The 23,400-nt window shown below is 43.9% G+C and overlaps 1 protein-coding gene across 1 annotated transcript in view; it reads right to left on the reverse strand.

The window, feature by feature from the left end:
* Positions 1-23,400, reverse strand: part of PIGL (phosphatidylinositol glycan anchor biosynthesis class L) — a 275,149-nt gene that overhangs the window by 244,439 nt on the left and 7,310 nt on the right. Inside the window, exon 2 of the mRNA XM_082247317.1 lies at positions 21,664-21,763. Coding sequence (XP_082103443.1) covers positions 21,664-21,763 — 100 coding nt within the window. The remainder of the gene's footprint in view (positions 1-21,663; positions 21,764-23,400) is intronic.

The following is a 23,400-nucleotide window of genomic DNA, read 5'->3' on the forward strand; positions in this document are numbered from 1 at the left end:
CAGATTATTCCATATCTGATTGTACAGATCCTACATTTGTTTTATCTCATGGTTACTGTAAAACTGTGTGAATGCATCAATGCAGTGCATGTTTATCTTTTAGAGCTTGGATTCATTGAATGAGTTTACCAAAAATGTAAATATTGCAGAATATATAGCCACATGCTACATAACTAAGCTCCATTTCTTGCTGAATAAACTAAATTAATATTGTTTTGTTCGCAAATATTAAGGATTCTAACTTCCAGCAAGAATACGTCCTTACATTTAAAGAGCACCAGTCAGATCTATCATGGCAGCGCCTGTTAACAGGCATCCACTCACCTGCTGCCACATCACCAGCTGTCCCATTAAAGTGAATAGGACTATCGATGAGTCCACAGCGGGTCAGAGGAGGAGCTGCTGTAGGATAGAGATGACAGTTGCTCTTTAAAAAATTATGATTTCAATCAAATCCAACCTGCTCGCATTAAATAAAAAATGCTGAAAAACTCAATAATTCACATAAAGTAGGAATAGTTACATGTATTTCAACATTGCACATAATTCATAGTAATTAACTTCTTGTACATCTCTCTCAACGTGTTTTGCAAGTGCTCACTTCCTCAGGAGAAGAACTCATATGTACAGGGAAAAACAATATATTAATATACTTACATTTCCAATAAGGTATCCAGAAAAAAGCACACATTGGATAATGATCTAGAGTCTAGACAGAAAATAACATAACCAAAACAAACGCAAAAAATGGCAACTTGTCCACGCTGTCCTGACCGGGAGTTGTGAGAAGGGGCTAGACCAACAATGGAAGATCACATGGAACACACGTGGTAGAAGGCGGCAGAATCGCCAATACTGGGGGAACAAAAAGTACACTTGATGGAGGATGGACATATAAAAAAAGGAGAATAATGCCTTTTAGAAAGGTGAAATACCACTCTATACAATGACCTCCAAAGAAAGACAATATAGTGGTAAACAAGTGATCAGAGGCTGAAGCCAACTGCTATACCAAAGATAAAAAAGTGAAAAATAGGAATAATTAAAAAAACAAAAATGAAAAAAATGACCCAGGCCAAAGAAAAGAGGACTAGAAAGTCCATAAAAAAAGTGTACATGCCTCCATTTTTTTTTTGGTATAGCAGTTAGCAAAAACCTCTGATCACGTATTTACCACTATATTGTCTTTCTTTCATCATTATGCCACCTTTTTCACATGCCCATCCTCCAACAGGTTTTGTTTTTGTTCCCCCAGTATTGGCGACTCTGCCGCCTTTCATCCACGAGGTCCATGTGATCCTCCATGGTTGTTATTTGTTCTGATTACACTATTTTCTGTCTGGAGCAGATATATCATTTTTTTTTTCTCCTTATTTCTTACGACCTGGTTTTTCCCTGTAGATATAGGAGTTCTAACTTCTGAGGGAGCGAGTGCTGTCTCACGAAATGCATCGAGACAGATGTGCAAGAACTTAATTACTATGGATTATGTGCAATGCTGAACTATATTTAGCCATTCCTACTTTTATGTTTATTATTCTTACGTTTTTCAGCATGTCTGATGTGTCTTTTTTAAGATATGTATTTTCAATAAAATGTAAAAAATGTTTTATCAATTTCAATGTGTCTAATAAAGTCCCTTGGGGATTGTTGTTTCCAGTATAAAGATATTTATTTATTTTTTTTTTTTAAAGCCGGTGGTGTGTGAAACACACTCAAAAGTAGGGTTGAGCGAACACCTAGATGTCCGTGTTCGACGGGTTCGGCCGAACTTTAAAAAAAAGTCCGGGTCCGTGTCCCGGACTTTTACCGAACTTTTCCCGGACACCGAACCCCATTGAAGTCAATGGGGACCCGAACTTTAAGGCACTAAAATGGCTCTAAAACACCAAAGGAAAGGGCTAGAGTGCTGCAAATGGCAGCAAAACGTAATTAAGAGCATGGCAAGTGCTCTGCAAACAAATGTGGATAGGGAAATAACTTAAAACAACAAAAAAAAACAGAAAAATAAAACAATGTTCTTCTTCATCTCTGAAGGACGAGGCCCATATGGAGTAGGAGGGAGGTTAAGGTGGTGGTGGATGTGGCGGTGACATAGGCGTGCGCACAGGGTGTGCTGGGTGTGCCTGGGCACACCCTAATCACCTAGGGCACATAGCATTGCCAGTGAGGAGATGGGAAAGATCTCCCTGGGACCTGCTCTGCTCTATTTCTCCTTGCCTACAGGTACATGGCCCCGATACATTACTCTCCCTGCTGGCAAACACATGCATGTGTATTTCAACTTTGGGGTGCACACCTTAATGCAATAGGCTGCGCACACCTATGGGCGGTGTAGGTGGAAGCGGCGGTGGAGGAGGACCAGGGCCGGATTAACAGCATCATGGGCTTGGTGCTGAGGATTTTGAAGGGCCTTAGGGCCGTGCCTTGCCATGCACCCAGAGGAGAAAGGGTGCAGCCATGCATGCCTAATTCAACATGGGATGCTGTCTCTGAAGCCCATAAACACATCCATGCATCGCCAACTGTCCCTCCTTGTCCGGCCTTCACGCTGTGTGGGGAGGTTCTGAGGGTGCTGCCTGGGGAAGCGAGCATAGAAGCCAGACTTCTGTGTTTACAAGTGACAGAAGAGCGGTAACAGTGAATATGGCCAACCCGGGGCCTATATAAAAGGTAGGGGCCTGGAGCTGCAGCTCCAATAGCCCCTACATTAATCTGGCCCTGAGGAAGAGGACGAGGTAGCCAACACTGCTTCTTTTCACAAATTTTAAATGAGGGTACACCCCAAAAGAGTGAGAAAGAGCAAAAATGGAACAATGGGTGGGTAAGGTCGGTATCCATTGCTATTCTGCATAAGGTACGGAAAAGTCCCGTGGGATCCATGCCTGGTTCATTTTAATGAACGTGAGCTTGTCCACATTGTCTCTGGACAGGCGGCTGCGCTTGTCTGTTATAACGCCCCCAGCCGTGCTAAATACCCGTTCAGATAATACACTGGCTGCAGGGCACGCCAGCACCTCCAAGGCGTAAAGGGCAAGCTCAGGCCATGTGCCCAATTTGGAGACCCAGAAGTTGAAGGGGGCAGACCCGTCATTCACTACATGTAGGCGTGTGCACACATACTGCTCCACCATGTTGGTAAAATGCTGCCTCCTGCTAAGACGTTCCATCTGAGCTGCTGGTGCTGCTGTTTGTTGTGGCGTGCTGACAAAGCTTTTCCACATTTCGGCCATGCTAACCCTGCCTTCTGAGGTGCTGGCGGTGCCCTGGTTGCGTTGGCGACCTCCTCCTCCTCCTCCTCTGCCTTGTGCTTCCACTGTGGCCCCGCTGTCAGATGGGAATGCCAGCAGCATGGCGTCTACCAGCGTGCGCTTGTACTCGCGCATCTTGCGATCGCGCTCCAGTGAGTGAATTAAGGACGGTACGTTGTCCTTGTAACGGGGATCCAGCAGCGTGGCCACCCAGTAATCAGCACAAGTTAGAATGTGGGCAACTCGGCGGTCGTTGTGGAGACACTGCAGCATGTAATCGCTCATGTGTGCCAGGCTGCCCAGAGGCAACGAAAGGCTGTCCTCTGTGGGAGGTGTATGGTCCGTGTCCTCTGTATCCCCCCAGCCACGCACCAGTGATGGCCATGAGCTGGCCTGGGTGCCACCCTGCTGTGAACATGGTTCCATCTCCTCCTCCAGCTCCTCCTCCAGCTCCTCCTCATCCTCCTCATCCTCCAGAACTGTGCCCCTGCTGGACAATTGCGTCCCTGGCGTTTGCGTGTGCAGGAACCCACCCTCGGAGCCCCTTGCGAATGACTGCCCTGAAAGCCTTGGAAATGTTACCTCTTCATCCTCCTCCTCCTCCTCATCCTGTGCCACATCCTCTTCCATCATCGCCCGAATTGTTTTTTCAAGGAGGCATAGAAGTGGGATAGTTAAGCTGAGAACGGCGTCATTGCCACTGGCCATGTTGGTGGAGTACTCAAAACAGCGCAACAAGGCACACAGGTCTCGCATGGAGGCCCAGTTAAATTAAATAGCGGAATAGAAAATATGATCCAAAAAAAGTGTATGTATATCACACGTACACAACCACACTAGGCCCCAATTACTATTGTTTGTACCCCTAAAAGGCTAGATGAGGAGTAGGGGGAGTATGGAACAGGCAGCACCCTCAAACCTTCAGAAGTATGAGATGAACCCCAACAACTTGGAAAGGTGGATCTCTCTCACACGTACCGACACAGACTATCCCGCAATTCAATTGATCCTCAAAGGTTTTTATTGAATAGCGGAATAGGAAATATGATCAAAAAAAGTGTATGTATCTCGCACGTACACAACCACACTAGGCCCCAATTACTATTGTTTGTACCCCTAAAAGGCTAGATGAGGAGTAGGGGGGGTATGGAACAGGCAGCACCCTCAAACCTTCAGAAGTATGAGATGAACCCCAACAACTTGGAAAGGTGGATCTCTCTCACACGTACCGACACAGACTATCCCGCAATTCAATTGATCCTCAAAGGTTTTTATTGAATAGCGGAATAGGAAATATGATCAAAAAAAGTGTATGTATCTCGCACGTACACAACCACACTAGGCCCCAATTACTATTGTTTGTACCCCTAAAAGGCTAGATGAGGAGTAGGGGGGGTATGGAACAGGCAGCACCCTCAAACCTTCAGAAGTATGAGATGAACCCCAACAACTTGGAAAGGTGGATCTCTCTCACACGTACCGACACAGACTATCCCGCAATTCAATTGATCCTCAAAGGTTTTTATTGAATAGCGGAATAGGAAATATGATCAAAAAAAGTGTATGTATCTCGCACGTACACAACCACACTAGGCCCCAATTACTATTGTTTGTACCCCTAAAAGGCTAGATGAGGAGTAGGGGGGGTATGGAACAGGCAGCACCCTCAAACCTTCAGAAGTATGAGATGAACCCCAACAACTTGGAAAGGTGGATCTCTCTCACACGTACCAACACAGACTATCCCCCAATTTAACTGATCCCCAAAGGTTTTTGATTAAATAGCGGAATAGAAAATATGATCCCAAAAAAGTGTATGTATATCACACGTACACAACCACACTAGGCCCCAATTACTATTGTTTGTACCCCTAAAAGGCTAGGAGTAGGGGGAGTATGGAACAGGCAGCACCCTCAAACCTTCAGAAGTATGAGATGAACCTCAACAACTTGGAAAGGTGGATCTCTCTCACACGTACCAACACAGACTATCCCCCAATTTAACTGATCCCCAAAGGTTTTTGATTAAATAGCGGAATAGAAAATATGATCCCAAAAAAGTGTATGTATATCACACGTACACAACCACACTAGGCCCCAATTACTATTGTTTGTACCCCTAAAAGGCTAGGAGTAGGGGGAGTATGGAACAGGCAGCACCCTCAAACCTTCAGAAGTATGAGATGAACCTCAACAACTTGGAAAGGTGGATCTCTCTCACACGTACCAACACAGACTATCCCCCAATTTAACTGATCCCCAAAGGTTTTTGATTAAATAGCGGAATAGAAAATATGATCCCAAAAAAGTGTATGTATATCACACGTACACAACCACACTAGGCCCCAATTACTATTGTTTGTACCCCTAAAAGGCTAGGAGTAGGGGGAGTATGGAACAGGCAGCACCCTCAAACCTTCAGAAGTATGAGATGAACCCCAACAACTTGGAAAGGTGGATCTCTCTCACACGTACCGACACAGACTATCCCGCAATTCAATTGATCCTCAAAGGTTTTTATTGAATAGCGGAATAGGAAATATGATCAAAAAAAGTGTATGTATCTCGCACGTACACAACCACACTAGGCCCCAATTACTATTGTTTGTACCCCTAAAAGGCTAGATGAGGAGTAGGGGGGGTATGGAACAGGCAGCACCCTCAAACCTTCAGAAGTATGAGATGAACCCCAACAACTTGGAAAGGTGGATCTCTCTCACACGTACCGACACAGACTATCCCGCAATTCAATTGATCCTCAAAGGTTTTTATTGAATAGCGGAATAGGAAATATGATCAAAAAAAGTGTATGTATCTCGCACGTACACAACCACACTAGGCCCCAATTACTATTGTTTGTACCCCTAAAAGGCTAGATGAGGAGTAGGGGGGGTATGGAACAGGCAGCACCCTCAAACCTTCAGAAGTATGAGATGAACCCCAACAACTTGGAAAGGTGGATCTCTCTCACACGTACCGACACAGACTATCCCGCAATTCAATTGATCCTCAAAGGTTTTTATTGAATAGCGGAATAGGAAATATGATCAAAAAAAGTGTATGTATCTCGCACGTACACAACCACACTAGGCCCCAATTACTATTGTTTGTACCCCTAAAAGGCTAGATGAGGAGTAGGGGGGGTATGGAACAGGCAGCACCCTCAAACCTTCAGAAGTATGAGATGAACCCCAACAACTTGGAAAGGTGGATCTCTCTCACACGTACCGACACAGACTATCCCGCAATTCAATTGATCCTCAAAGGTTTTTATTGAATAGCGGAATAGGAAATATGATCAAAAAAAGTGTATGTATCTCGCACGTACACAACCACACTAGGCCCCAATTACTATTGTTTGTACCCCTAAAAGGCTAGATGAGGAGTAGGGGGGGTATGGAACAGGCAGCACCCTCAAACCTTCAGAAGTATGAGATGAACCCCAACAACTTGGAAAGGTGGATCTCTCTCACACGTACCAACACAGACTATCCCCCAATTTAACTGATCCCCAAAGGTTTTTGATTAAATAGCGGAATAGAAAATATGATCCCAAAAAAGTGTATGTATATCACACGTACACAACCACACTAGGCCCCAATTACTATTGTTTGTACCCCTAAAAGGCTAGGAGTAGGGGGAGTATGGAACAGGCAGCACCCTCAAACCTTCAGAAGTATGAGATGAACCTCAACAACTTGGAAAGGTGGATCTCTCTCACACGTACCAACACAGACTATCCCCCAATTTAACTGATCCCCAAAGGTTTTTGATTAAATAGCGGAATAGAAAATATGATCCCAAAAAAGTGTATGTATATCACACGTACACAACCACACTAGGCCCCAATTACTATTGTTTGTACCCCTAAAAGGCTAGGAGTAGGGGGAGTATGGAACAGGCAGCACCCTCAAACCTTCAGAAGTATGAGATGAACCCCAACAACTTGGAAAGGTGGATCTCTCTCACACGTACCAACACAGACTATCCCCCAATTTAACTGATCCCCAAAGGTTTTTGATTAAATAGCGGAATAGAAAATATGATCCCAAAAAAGTGTATGTATATCACACGTACACAACCACACTAGGCCCCAATTACTATTGTTTGTACCCCTAAAAGGCTAGGAGTAGGGGGAGTATGGAACAGGCAGCACCCTCAAACCTTCAGAAGTATGAGATGAACCTCAACAACTTGGAAAGGTGGATCTCTCTCACACGTACCAACACAGACTATCCCCCAATTTAACTGATCCCCAAAGGTTTTTGATTAAATAGCGGAATAGAAAATATGATCCCAAAAAAGTGTATGTATATCACACGTACACAACCACACTAGGCCCCAATTACTATTGTTTGTACCCCTAAAAGGCTAGGAGTAGGGGGAGTATGGAACAGGCAGCACCCTCAAACCTTCAGAAGTATGAGATGAACCCCAACAACTTGGAAAGGTGGATCTCTCTCACACGTACCAACACAGACTATCCCCCAATTTAACTGATCCCCAAAGGTTTTTGATTAAATAGCGGAATAGAAAATATGATCCCAAAAAAGTGTATGTATATCACACGTACACAACCACACTAGGCCCCAATTACTATTGTTTGTACCCCTAAAAGGCTAGGAGTAGGGGGAGTATGGAACAGGCAGCACCCTCAAACCTTCAGAAGTATGAGATGAACCTCAACAACTTGGAAAGGTGGATCTCTCTCACACGTACCAACACAGACTATCCCCCAATTTAACTGATCCCCAAAGGTTTTTGATTAAATAGCGGAATAGAAAATATGATCCCAAAAAAGTGTATGTATATCACACGTACACAACCACACTAGGCCCCAATTACTATTGTTTGTACCCCTAAAAGGCTAGGAGTAGGGGGAGTATGGAACAGGCAGCACCCTCAAACCTTCAGAAGTATGAGATGAACCCCAACAACTTGGAAAGGTGGATCTCTCTCACACGTACCAACACAGACTATCCCCCAATTTAACTGATCCCCAAAGGTTTTTGATTAAATAGCGGAATAGAAAATATGATCCCAAAAAAGTGTATGTATATCACACGTACACAACCACACTAGGCCCCAATTACTATTGTTTGTACCCCTAAAAGGCTAGGAGTAGGGGGAGTATGGAACAGGCAGCACCCTCAAACCTTCAGAAGTATGAGATGAACCCCAACAACTTGGAAAGGTGGATCTCTCTCACACGTACCAACACAGACTATCCCCCAATTTAACTGATCCCCAAAGGTTTTTGATTAAATAGCGGAATAGAAAATATGATCCCAAAAAAGTGTATGTATATCACACGTACACAACCACACTAGGCCCCAATTACTATTGTTTGTACCCCTAAAAGGCTAGGAGTAGGGGGAGTATGGAACAGGCAGCACCCTCAAACCTTCAGAAGTATGAGATGAACCCCAACAACTTGGAAAGGTGGATCTCTCTCACACGTACCAACACAGACTATCCCCCAATTTAACTGATCCCCAAAGGTTTTTGATTAAATAGCGGAATAGAAAATATGATCCCAAAAAAGTGTATGTATATCACACGTACACAACCACACTAGGCCCCAATTACTATTGTTTGTACCCCTAAAAGGCTAGATGAGGAGTAGGGGGAGTATGGAACAGGCAGCACCCTCAAACCTTCAGTATGAGATTGTGTTCACTGTACCCCACAAAGATTGAGTTCACTGCACCCCACAATGATTGTGTTCACTGCACCCCACAAAGATTGTGTTCACTGCACCTCACAAAGATTGTGTTCACTGTACCCCCCAAAGATTGTGTTCACTGCACCCCACAAAGATTCTGTTCACTGTACCCCACAAAGATTGTGTTCACTGCACCCCAAAAAGATTGTGTTCACTGCACCCCAAAAAGGATGTTGTTCACTGCACCCCAAAAAGGATGTTGTTCACTCCACCCCAAAAAGATTGTGTTCACTGCACCCCACAAAGATTGTGTTCACTGCACCCCAAAAAGATTGTGTTCACTGCACCCCAAAAATGATTTTGTTCACTGCACCCCAAAAAGGATTTTGTTCACTGCACCCCAGAAAGGATGTTGTTCACTCCACCCCAAAAAGATTGTGTTCACTGCACCCCAAAAAGATTGTGTTCACTGCACCCCACAAAGGATTTTGTTCACTGCACCCCAAAAAGATTGTGTTCACTGCACCCCAAAAAGGATGTTGTTCACTGCACCCCAAAAAGGATTTTGTTCACTGCACCCCAAAAAGATTGTGTTCACTGCACCCCACAAAGGATTTTGTTCACTGCACCCCACAAAGATTGTGTTCACTGCACACCAAAAAGGATTGTGTTCACTGCACCCCAAAAAGATTTTGTTCACTGCACCCCAAAAAGATTGTGTTCACTGCAGCCCAAAAAGATTGTGTTCACTGCAGCCCAAAAAGATTGTGTTCACTGCAGCCCAAAAAGATTGTGTTCACTGCAGCCCAAAAAGATTGTGTTCACTGCAGCTCACACACAGAAAAATGGATGTGGATCACTGACACCTGCCTATCTCCAATCCCACACCACACAGCAATATCGATTGTAGTTTGTAGAACACAGTTTCCCTAAAATTCAGCAGACTCTGTCCCTAACAGGATTGAGAAGAGATCGTAGATCAGGATTGAGTGCAGACCCCACCCCCCACACAGCAATATCGATTGTAGTTTGTAGAAGACACTGACCCTATATAATTCAGCAGACTCTATCCCTAAAATGCCTACAACTCGCCCTGCCTAAACACTCCGACCTGTCCCTCAATTCTATCCGGACACAAATGGTTTTTTCCTGCCTATCTTTCCCTAATCAGCAGCCAGCACGTTGATGTGTGCTCTGTCCCTGAATCTAAGCAGCATAATGACGCCGCTGCGGCTGCCTCGAACTTATAAAGACTTGGTCACATGCTTCAGACGGCCAATCACAGCTACTGAGACATTTGCAGGCATGGCTGGGATGGCTTAAGGCACACCAGTTAAACGATTGTTGATTGGCTGTTGAAAGCCCGCCATGAAAAGAGCGCCAAAGCATGCAAAACCCGGAAATAAAACGACCGAACACGGATTTTTACCCGAACATACAGTAAAGTGTCCGTGTCCGTGTTCGGGTACAAAAAATCCAATTATTCGGTACGAACACGAATAATACAGTCCGTGTTCGCTCAACACTACTCAAAAGCTACACCCGATGCATAAAAAAGTGCACACACGCAAAACTTGAGAAACACAAAAAGTGCACAAGGCGTACACATAGCCCTCCTCCGAAAAAGGAAGGGCCCTAACCCTGATCCCCCGGGGCGCAAGGCTCCTGACAGGGACTGAGGTACTTCACTTTGTCCTGCCTGGCCGAAACCAGGCAGACCCCCGCCCTGCAGTCATTGCTGGAATTTATACCTGTACAAAGGACATTGCTCAGGACTGGTTTTCTTAAGGTGACAACTAGACCAAGAAATGGGCACTTATAGTCCCCAAAGAAGCCCGTTTGACTGCATGGTCACAATTAGAAGACAAGGACAGAGATCAGCCATCCTGTATCACTAAGTGCCTCAGCAAGGACCTTCATGGCAGAAACACCAGGTTGTAATTTATGAAATCGGAAGATTTAAAACAACTGAAAATGACTTTTTAAATATTAGTAACGTGGTAACAAGTATGTGGAATCTTAGTGTTAGGGTTTACATATACTTTAAAGCCCATTTACTGCTGGCTGTCATTCAACCCAGAAGCAGAGCACTGCCTAGTGGCAGTGGGGACTTTCTTCAGGGACAGCTGCTGATTAAGGATGGGTTCACACATGCGAATTGAATGTGGATTTCCCCGCATCCAGTTCGCATAACAGGAGAGTGTGACCGGCTCTCACACACCTTCAGGGCATCCGCAGTCCGCATGTGGAAAGAATTCTGCGCGTCCTTGGCTCCTAATCAGGTGAGAATTCAGGCAGAAATTCGGACCTGAGTCGGTGAACAGGGACACACCGGACCCCCTGCTGTGAGCCGCAGCATGTGTGAGCCCAGCTTAAAGGAAAGTATTACTGCAAAGACTGTTTTTTTTTTTTTTTATACATGCTAGGCAATTCATTTTTATTCTCTTTTAAGACTTGGGAGTTCTGCATTAACATTCCCCTGTTGATGCCTTGTGCAGAGGACACATTAATCTATGTCTACCGTTACAGCTGTGAATGCACAGCCCTGACAGCTATGACATTGTGATCACATGGCTCTGACTGTAAACTAAGCTATGTCAGTAAAAGATGCCACTAAATTTCCAAGTGCACTTGTTTTTAAAAAAAAATTACAAAAACAATGTTTTTCACTTGTTTGTCAGCATATGATAAGAAATCTGTGCAGGGAATATGTGTCCTTGAAAACAATATCACATTATTTATAGACAAAACAGTCAAAAAATTACTCTCCAGTTAAAGCGGAAGTATCCCGCTTTTTTCACTTTTAACTACAGGTAAGCCTATAATAAGGCTTACCTGTAGGTACAATTAATATCTCCTAAACCGGCACGGTTTAGGAGATATTTGCAGTGCATGCACCCGGCGGACCTTCAGCTTCCCTCTTGGGAGCTTGCCGGAAAATGACTTGCCAATGACAGCGCCGGAGCCGCCGAACCCGGAAGAGACGCCGTGGGATCATGTCAGCGCCCGCAGCGGTGTCCGGGGCCATGTAGGGGCTTCGTTCTAAGGTAAGTAATTCATATGCCTTTGTCATGCAGGTTATTTATTTATTTTTTTTGGTTTACAACCGCTTTAACCAATGCAAACTGACACTTAAATTTGGTTTGGACATCTAGTCAATTACCTCCAGTTACAAAAAGGTTAAAATAAAATTCCAGTGAATTGTAAAAAAAAAAACACCTTTAAATCCAGTTACATATTTATTTAGTCATCACATATTTTTTAAATACAGTACTGCAGGTACAAGTGTCAGAATCCGGCTTTATGCTGGTATTACCGAGCTCATGATATTTCCTCCTCCACGTGCCCCTTCCCCGGAATTCTCTGTCAAGATCAATGGAACAACTATCAGTCCTTCCACACATGCCAGGGCGCTAGGGGTAACCCCTGGACTCTGCACTGTCCTTTCAGGCTCACATCCAATCCCTGTTCAAATAGTGCCGCCTTAACCTCCGCAACATCTCTAGAATACGGCCCTTTTTAACCAATGACACCACCAAGCTTTTAATTCACGCCCTGGTTATCTCTCGCCTTGACTATTGCAACTCTCTCCTCATTGGATTACCCCTATATAGATTATCCCCCCTTCAATCCATAATGAATGCTGCTGCAAGACTTATATCCACCTTACCAACCGTTCAGTGTCCTCCACCCCTCTCTGCCAATCCCTTCACTGGTTTCCACTCACCCAACGAATAAAATTCAAAGTGCTAACAATAGTTTACAAAGCCATCCACAACTCTGCCCCCAGCTCCATCACTAACCTGATCTCAAAATATCAACCAAGCCGCTCTCTTCGGTCCTCCCAAGACCTCCTGCTCTCCAGCTCCCTTGTCACCTCTTCCCATGCTCGCCTCCAGGATTTCTTCAGAGCTTCTCCCATTCTTTAGAACTCTCTACCCCAATCTGTCCAACTGTCCCCTAATCTATCCATCTTTAGATAGACGATCCCTGAAAACCCTTCTCTTTAACGAAGCCTACCCGGCTACTAACTAATAACACTGTTTCACTTGCTCCATCAGCTCATCCCCCACAGCTATTGCCTTTCGTATCAATTGACCCTCCCTTTTAGATTGTAAGCTCTAAAGAGCAGGGCCCTCTGATTCCTTTTGTTCCAAATTGTATTGTAACTGTAATGTCTGCCTTCATTTTGTTAAGCACTGCGCAAACTGTTGGCGCTATATAAATTCTGTATAATAATAATAATACTTTTCATGGGACCACCCCCTTGTGGCCACAATACCCTTGGTTTTACCCTTTTCATATCTGTGTGACTTTTGAGTCGCAGCAACTTCAAAGTAGTCCCTGCACAACTTTAGCCCGACTTTGATGCGACTTGAGGTCCATGGACCTCAGGATTTCACAGGCATTGCTTCAAGTCGTGTCAAAGTCAAGCGACTTTCAGGTCGTACAAGTGTGAAAGGGGCCTTAAAGTGATCATAAGCCCTGTTTTTTTAAAGAACTGTTAGCAGCTCATGTAATCACCTACTGAGTATTCAGCTTCTGTGGAGTTGATTTACTAAGCCCCGATGCACACAGGACGTTATAAAAATGCCAGTAGCGTTAGCTGTAGAAGGAGTTTTGGAGTGTTTTTTGCAGTAGCGTTTTTTGCAAAACTATACTCCCACAAAAACTTATGGCTCAAAAGTGCTGATAATGGCTGAATAGCTGCGTTTTTCAGCTTTTATCACAGTTAAAGCGTTTTTACAGCTGAAAAACTCCTCTCAAAACTAACTAGTTCTGGGGGGTTTTTCCAGCCAGAAAAGCCCCTGCTAAAAACTGTTGATAACAGCCTATGTGTGCATGGACATGCATCTTCTTTGGAATGAGAGGGGGGGAAGTCCCTATCTCCACCCCCACCGTGGGGATTAACTGTGAGCCCTGAGAGGATTGTAAGGTAGATGGCTGACTTGGAGTTGTTATCGAAGAGCGAAAGGATTGTATAATAGCATCCAGCTCCATTTTAACCAATGCAATTAAATCGCAGCATGCCGTAGAAGCTTCCTCTTTAACCAGGGAGTCAACGCATGTCCAAAGTGATGAATCCCCGATTTTTAACAACTTAGGTCAGAAGGAGATGGGTTCATTTTGCCTAGGACGCATTTCAAAGCCAGCGTAGGTAACTCATATTTACATGCCCACAGTAATCATCACCCGCGCTGGATTAAAAATGTACCTTTTGGCCAATTCTGTAGGCTTATATGCACTTGTACCCTAAAAAGCGATTATATAGAACAAAGTAGCCTATTAAAAAGGAAGTTTAAGGACAAAGGGTACCCAGACACTCATGTAGAGGAGGCTTTTAACAAGTATCTAGTTCTATATGATAGTCTAAGCGACCAGAATAACACTCACATAAGTAGAGAAGCAGAGAAAAAAAAGGGCATTAGGGATAGTGAAAGGCAATGGACCAACTTCTGTACTAGATTCAATAATAAGGCCTGGCAGATGCAACACATTATTCACAAGCACAGGGATATTCTTGGGAGAAATCCTATTTTGGACGACCACATCCCAGAGAAGCCAGGTTTTATTTACAGAAAACCTTGAGATCTAAGAAGCCTTATTGCCCCTAGTAGGGTACAAAGATCTAAAAAAAAAAAACTCAAAATGGTGCATTTAATCAATGGTCTTCCCTATTCAACCAAAAACGCAACTGCAAGTGTGGTGTCAGAAACCGTGGCACATGTGTGTTCATGTGGCATCATAAACAGGACACTGTAGGTTCAGATGGCAAAATACATGGAATCAAACAATTTATCAATTGTGGGACTCCATTTGTCATATATGGCATCCTATGTCCTTGTGGTCTTTTATATGTTGGACGAACAACACACCCTCTGAGGGTTTGGATCGGGGAACACAAATGTAATATCATTCATAGAAGAGATGAATACTCGGTTCCCCGACATTTTAAGGCCAAACATAACGAGGACCCTACAACAGGCATGAGAGTCTTTGGCATCGAGGCCATTACTGAAGAACTAGATAAGGGTAGAAGATATCAGAGGCTTTGTAAGCGCAAAAGCTTCTGGATCTTCACCCTTGGTAGTCTAGCACCCAAAGGGCTGAATGGGGAAATTGAGGTCCATAATTTAGTTTATTAGTCTGGGGTCCAACATGTTGTATTGTTTCCTTTTTTGGTTCCCCTTTCCCTTCCCCTAATTTCATGCATAGTTCATTTTTTTTTCACATTCTCGCTCGCTCTGTACTTGCCGTGTTGAGATTATCCCATAATGGGTTTTAATTAATTTTTTATCTAAAGATGTGAGATTTTAAATAAAATTATACCATGCAGGTTTTACACGGGTACATGTTTATATGTAGATATACACAGGTGCACCATTCCTGGGATATATGTTTTTGAGCGTGTGCATATGTACACACCACATTCGATGTATCCTTTAGTGTCAGTCTTAGTGAATTACACACTGGCTTGCACATATCTTCTGAACTCTCCAATTTGATCACATTAGCTTGGTCTTTTTATGCATTTTGATTTTTTTTATGCATTTGAATTTAATATTAATGCCTTTTGACACCTCTAGGGGTGGCTGATTATTTTATCAAACTATAGGCCATTTGTTTTGGAAATAATGAAACTTTATTTGCCATTTGTGGTTTAGTATGTACTATGGCATTTGAGACATTCCCTTCCATAGTTTTATTGGTGCCTGGTCCCAAATGCATTGGAGCCCTATAGAGGGCGTAGCATGTTGCCGCGAGTTGGCTGCCAGTTACGTTCCTTCTGATCTGTAGTGTCACTTCCGCCAGAGGTGATGTAATCACCGGAAGTGACGCACAGTCGAGCCCTGGAACGCAGGAAGTAACCAGGATTAGGGAAGTTAACGAGTGGCTGAGGAGCTGGTGTAGTAAGGAGGGTTTCGGGTTCCTGGAGAACTGGGCCGACTTCTCAGTCGGTCACCGGCTCTTTGGTAGGGACGGATTGCACCTAAATGGGGTGGGTGCAGCCGTACTGGGTGAGAGGATGGCCAAAAAGTTAGAGGGGCTTTTAAACTAGGGAATGGGGGGGAGGGTACAGATGTAGAATTAGCCAGTGGAAAGCAAGTTTCAGAGGGCAGAATTGGGGGCATTAGCGGTAGGGTGTTCGGAGCCCCTATACCCAGGGTGGGTACGGGGAAAAATCAAGAGAGCAGCCTAAAAACATCAAAATTACGAGGTTTGTATACCAATGCCAGAAGCCTGGCCAACAAGATGGGAGAGCTGGAGCTGCTGATGTTTGAGGAGGACTTAGATTTTGTGGGGATAACTGAGACTTGGTTTGACAGCTCTCATGACTGGATGGCGACCATTCAGGGGTATTCCCTTTATCGCAGAGATAGAGAGGGTAAAAAAGGGGGAGGGGTATGTTTGTATATTAAGAACAGTATACAGGTAAATATGAGGGATGATATTAATAATGGAGCTATGGACGAGGCAGAATCCCTATGGGTAGAGCTTCAAAGGAAAGGCACGGTGGGGAAGGTAATATTGGGCGTATGCTATAGGCCCCCAAACCAGAGGGAGGAGGGTGAGGCGGACCTCATGTTACAGATAGGATTGGCAGCAAGGATGGGAAATGTCATTATAATGGGGGACTTTAATTATCCAGATATAGACTGGGCAGAAGGAACCGCGCATTCAGCCAAGGCTCGGCAGTTCCTAAATGTTTTGCAGGACAATTTCATGGGTCAGATGGTGAATGCACCGACAAGAAACAATGCGGTACTTGACCTACTGATTACCAACAATACAGACCTGCTCACGGATATAGAAATACGGGACAACTTAGGGAACAGTGACCATAGGTCAATTGGTTTCAGTATTAATTACAGTAATAGGAAACACAAGGGTAATATAAGGACACTGAATTTCAAAAGAGCCAATTTCCCTAAACTGCGCTCACTGCTAGAAAATATCAAATGGGATAGAACCCTGGGAACAAAGAACACGGAGGAAAAATGGGAGTGCTTCAAGAGCATACTTAACAAGGGGGTGGGCCAGTGCATTCCACTGGGAAATAAATTTAAAAGAGCAAAACTAAACCCTGGGTGGCTAAACTCCAACATAAAAATGTATATTAGAGCTAAAGAAAAGGCCTTCAAAAAATACAAGACTGAGGGGTCATTGGCAGCATTTAAGCATTACAAAGAGTGCAATAAGAAATGTAAAGATGAAATCAGGGCGGCTAAAATAGAACACGAGAGACATATAGCGGAGGAGAGTAAAAAGAACCCCAAGAAATTCTTTAAGTATATAAACAGTAAGAAAGCAAGGCCAGAACACATTGGCCCCATAAAAGATGATAAAGGAAAAATGGCCACTGAGGACAGAGAAAAGGCGGAAGTGTTAAATAATTTCTTTTCTTCAGTCTTCACAAAGGAATCGGGGGGCTACATGAACCCCGCTTGTAAGGCCGAACTAAATAATACACCTCAGGAAGTGCCGCCATGGCTAACAGAGGATAGACTTAGAGCTAAACTAGAGAAACTTAACATAAATAAATCCCCGGGACCGGATGGCTTGCACCCAAGGGTTCTAAATGAGCTCAGTCAGGTGATTGCCAGACCATTATTCTTGATCTTTAAGGATAGTTTACAGACAGGTATGGTGCCAGCTGATTGGAAAAAAGCCAACGTGGTACCAATATTTAAGAAGGGGCCGAGATATATCCCGGGTAACTATAGGCCGGTCAGCCTAACATCTGTAGTCTGCAAAATTTTGGAGGGGATGATAAGGGACCACATACAAGACTTTAGTAATGAAAACGGTATTATAAGTAGTAATCAGCATGGATTCATGAAAAATCGTTCATGCCAAACCAATCTATTAACCTTCTACGATGAAGTGAGCTGCCACTTAGATAAAGGTAAGCCTGTGGATGTGGTGTATCTGGACTTTGCAAAGGCCTTTGACACCGTTCCCCACAAACGCTTACTGTACAAACTAAGGAAGATAGGTATGGACCATAAGGTGAGTACCTGGATAGAGAACTGGCTCCAGGGGAGAGTACAGAGGGTGGTGATTAATGGGGAGTACTCGGATTGGGCGGGTGTGGAAAGTGGGGTCCCCCAGGGTTCTGTCCTGGGACCAATCCTGTTTAATTTATTCATAAATGATCTAGAGGAGGGGATATCTAGTACAATCTCAGTATTTGCAGATGATACTAAATTAGGCATGCCAATATCTTCTATGCAGGATGTGGAAATCTTGCAAGCAGACCTGAACAAAATAACGGGGTGGGCAACTACATGGCAGATGAGATTTAATGTAGAAAAATGTAAAGTAATGCACTTGGGGGCCAGAAACCAGAAAGCAAGCTACTCACTAGGGGGGGAACCTCTGGGTGAGTCTAGGATGGAAAGGGACCTGGGGGTACTGGTAGACAACAGGCTTGGAAGTGGCATGCAATGCCAAGCCGCTGCAAGCAAAGCCAACAGAATACTGGGTTGTATAAAAAAGGGGATTCACTCCAGAAATAAAGAGATTATTCTTCTAACTCTACAAGACTCTGGTCCGGACACATCTGGAGTATGCTGTCCAGTTCTGGGCACCGGTCCTCAGGAAGGATGTGCTGGAACTGGAGAGAGTCCAGAGAAGGGCAACAAAAATAATTAGGGGAATGGAGGACATCGGCTATGAGGAAAGACTACAAGCACTGAACCTATTCTCTCTGGAGAAGAGACGCTTGAGGGGGGATATGATATCAATGTACAAATACTGTACTGGCGACCCGAGCATAAGGAACAAACTATTTAGAGTAAGGGAATACAATAAGACACGTGGCCACTCACTAAAACTAGAGGAAAGGCGGTTTAACCTTAAAGTGCGTAAGGGGTTCTTCACTGTAAGAGCGGTAAGGATGTGGAATTCTCTTCCGCAAGCAGTCGTATCAGCGGGGAGCATTGATAGTTTCAAAAAACTATTGGATGGACACCTTAAAGACCACAACATACAGGGGTATACAATGTACGGTTAAAAGCAAACACACACACAGGTTGAACTGGATGGACTTGTGTCTTTTTTCAGCCTCACTAACTATGTAACTATGTAACTATGTAGGATGGCGGAGTCGGCGGGCGTCTTAAGGCACGAAAAAAAAAGAAATAAAAAGGTTCTATCACACAAAGCCATCTCCCGGTAATGCCTTCAGACCAGGAATGTCTGCTTAGTATGTACATCTCGGATTACGCTTTGATTCTATGCACCACATGGATCAAGGATATTTAGCAGTAGAAAACAGTATGTTCTATTTTATTTCACTATATCTCTTCCTTAGTGACATATAATTCAATACTGTGGGGAATTTGCTTTTTTTTTTAATCACACTTAGATGGTATTTAGGATGTAAGGTTATACACACAGTTCTAAAATTGGTCACACAAAATACTAATTTTTACTAAATAAATACTAATTTTTAATTGATTTATTAAGGTCATTGTTTGTTGAAATCATGTGATGTCTGCATTTTGACCCGCCCATAAGGGGTGGAGAACACTCGAAGTCATGTGACTCTGAGTATAAAAAGCCTAGCCACCGATACCTCAAACTAGCTCTGGGGGGGGCCACACCCCCGAAATGCGTAAGCAGTTTTTTTGAGGTTTACATCTCACCACTGTCCGCATCTGTGGATGAGGCTCGGTGGATATTCCCGGTGGACCAATTATTGCATATCTTGCTTGTGTTTTACATCCACTTTGTGAGTATTGTGTGTATACTGTCTTATTTAAATAAACTGTTTTAAAGGTAATGCGCTAGGCTGGTGCGCCCTCTGTACGTTTTCTTTTTAGAGTCAACGCATGTCTGACATAATGTTTTCTTCCAACCTTCAGGTAACTTTGCTTTGCATGAAGGGCATTTCTTTTTAACCGTCAGGTCAGAGCTCTTAGCCTGCCATAACGAGAAAATAAACACAGACAAGCCATCCCAGTGAGTCAACCTATTTCTCATCAGGGTCACCCAGGTGCACAGGAAGCATACATAAAGCTCCATGTGCCCAGACAGGCCCCCAGCCACCAGGGGGAAAAAGAAAGAAGGAGAGAGACCCCACAGTAATCAGGGCCAGATGCACAATCCACCCCTTACCTGGGCCTTGCTGGTGTCTGTGCCTGTCCCAATTGCTGCGGCGACCATGTCCATAGTGGTGTTGCAGCGTCCATAGATGGCTAGGGATGCCGATTCCAGACTCCAATAGCGCCACTGCACCAGACCGGAACCGGAAATAAGCACCAGCTCTGTTCCTCCCCTCTCCCCCTGTGCTTTCGGCGGAAGTAACGCCGTGTGCCTGCTCAACGAGCGCCGCCCTTTGCCAGATACCTCACTTCTGGCCGGGCGAGTCGCTACTCATATCCGAAAAGATGGCGGCGGCCTTTAGACAGACCGGCGGGCGGGACTAAGAAAAGAAGGAAGAAGTCCACCACCGGTGTCTGCCGCCGCCAAGGAACTGCGCTCACCTGAGCAGTACAGGCTCTCCTTGAGCACCAAGGAGGGAGAGGTAGCCCATCCAAAACACCAGGTCGTGCGGTATGGGAGGAACTGACTCTCTAATGAAAAAAGTAGGTATGGTGGAGCAGGAAGCCTGGACTCTCAGGACAGCACCTAAGAGTTCCTGACTCCCCACTAGGTGTTCCTCGGCCAGAGGAAACACAAAAACTTATGAGCTGTGGGGAGAAGCCTCCTTTTAAAGTTTGGTGGATGTGGTGTTTCCTGTTGGCAAGTGAGAGGAGCCATCTCCCAAGGTGCTGTCCTAAAAGACGTTAAAACGGTTGTAAACCTAAAATAAATAAAATAAAAAAAACCTGCAAGACAAAGGTATAATGAGCTAGTATGCATCGCATACTAGCTCATTATGAATTACTTACCTTAGAACGAAGCCCCGACACGGACCCCCGGACACCGCTGCGGGCGCTGACATGATCCCACAGCGTCTCTTCCGGGTTCGGCAGCTCCGGCGCTGTGATTGGCCGGAGCCGCGATGACGTCACTCCCGCGAATGCGCGCGGGAGTCATTTTCCGGCAAGCTCCCGGCAAGGGAAGCTGAAGGTCCGCCGGACCTTCAGAGCGCATGCGCCGCTCGTGTGAGCAGCTGCATGCACTGCACATATCTCCTAAACCGTGCCGGTTTAGGAGATATTGATTGTACCTACAGGTAAGCCTTATTATAGGCTTACCTGTAGTTAAAAGTGAAAAAAAGCGGTATACTACCGCTTTAAGGGAAAAAAGCAATTAACACACAAAATATTATCGTTACTTGTATTAACCGCATGCAGGTATCTGAATAGAATATTTTGTGTGAGACACAGGGAAATCATTGTAAATGTGTTACATCTCATCTATAAAATCTGCACAAAGGCATGCTGTAAAAGGAAATGCTGTATACATTTCTCTACAATGAGTCAACTTATAAAACCTCTGTAGTGACATAGGAGTCAATGCAAGGAACCAAAGCAGGGGAACAGGTATTTGACACACCAGGAAGTGTCAGATAACTGCAGCAGTAAAAGATCAGTAATGCATAAAGTTTTAAAGTGTGGACCGACAGTAAATGCATTTCCTGTTGCAGGCTGCCTACTTCTGCCATAACCCCATAATGACAGGGTCACTTCAAAGATAAAAGACTGCTTATGACAATGTTGTTTCTTCAAATGCATTCTGTGCAGGCTGTCTAAAATCTTATTTCGCAGATACAGTGGCATGAATGGTAGTTACCTGTGGTCAATTACTGTAACATTGGAAGGTGGTATTCCTAAAGCAGCACAGCTCTGAAATAATTCTTTCTTACGAACCTCCCCTTGATTGTAGTAATTTCCTGAGAATAATAAATATCTTAACTTACTTCCCATGTTTCTTATTATAGCAGTACTAGCTTAAAATGTATGTTCTGTACCACTTATGAAATAGTTTTCAATACAATATCAATGGGCCTATTTTTCAAAACTGAAGAGAAGAAAGTTCTATAGCAAAGAGGTGACCATTTGGGTTTATTCAGGAATGTGATATCTGATTGGATATGGCTCTTTACTTTACCAAAAAAGCTTATTTACCACCTGCCGCCCACTGACAGTACATTTACAGCTAGTGGGCGGCAAAGCTAGGCTTTACGTCGCTCAGCACATGCGCAGCGGCGCAATCCTGTGACCTGCTGTGTCACAGCAGATCACAGCGCTCAGTACCCAGTCCCTGTGAGTGGCCGGAGTATCATGTGATTGCTATGACCAGTCATATCGATTACATGATTACATGTATGCAAAACTGTCATGAACGGCTTACTTATGCCTCGTACATACGCATCGATTATTGGCCAGGAATTTTCGGCCAACGTCCGATCGGCCGATTTTCAGCTTGTTAGTATGATGCTTCCGACAACCGACTCCGACTTTTCGGCCGAAAAAAATCTGGTGTGCAGGCTATAAAATTTTTGTTGGCAGTCAACACAACGGCTGATTTTCCGTCAGTCAGTACAGATTTCGTCAGACAAAAATCTGATGAGCAAGACTGGGCATGCTCAGAGAAGAAAAAACACACGGAAAGTAAACCATCACATGACATCACTTCTGAAGTAGATTTTTGTTGGCCAAGAAAAATCGTGCGCAGTCTAGGCACATTCCAACCAACAAAACCCCACTCTGGACAAAAGTCGGACGATCGGTCGGCCGATAATCGTTCCGTGTGTACGAGGCTTTACTCTTGTGATTCTGTGATTGGCCAACAGCTTTCACATGGTACCTGGCACCCTGTACCATGTGATTAGCTGTAGCCAATCACAGCATTACAATAGTAGCAAGCTGTCATGAATGTAAGCCATTCATGACAATTAAAACTATGGCTTAAAACATTGATAATGGGGGATAATTGTAATGTCATTGCGTTTTAGGGCTTCAAGAAATCAGTACATCCCCATTAATCCATTGTCAGATATTTATACTATAGTTTGTGAATTCTATAACTTTCACACAGACTAAATAATATTAACTGATTTGTTTGTTTTTTTTTAACCAAAGAAATGCAGCAGAATACATTTTTGCCTAAATTTATGAAGAAAGATTATTTATTTGCAAACGTTTATAACAGAAATTCAGAAAAGTATATTTTTTTTCAAAATTTTCAGTATTTTTGTTTCTATAGCAAAAAATGAAAAACCCCAGAGGTGATTAAATACCATCAAAAGAAAACTCTATTTGTGTAAAAAAAATTATACAACTTTAATTTGGGTACAGTGTTCCATGACTGTGCATTGGCCAGATAAAAATGTCCTGGTTATGAAGGTGGTAAAACCTTCCGGAGGTCAAATGGTTTGTTTTATATTCCTGGCTCATCCATGGTGGGAAAGCCATTGCTATTATGTAGAGCTAGAACTAAACAAAATAGTCAAGAAAAAGTCCCCATTCACATCTATGAGGAAATAGGCTTCATGCACAAGGCTGTACAGGAGCTGTGTGATACAAA

The sequence above is a fragment of the Pelophylax lessonae genome (assembly GCF_965119305.1).
Source record: "Pelophylax lessonae genome assembly, chromosome: 2".
In the NCBI taxonomy this organism is placed as follows: domain Eukaryota; kingdom Metazoa; phylum Chordata; class Amphibia; order Anura; family Ranidae; genus Pelophylax; species Pelophylax lessonae.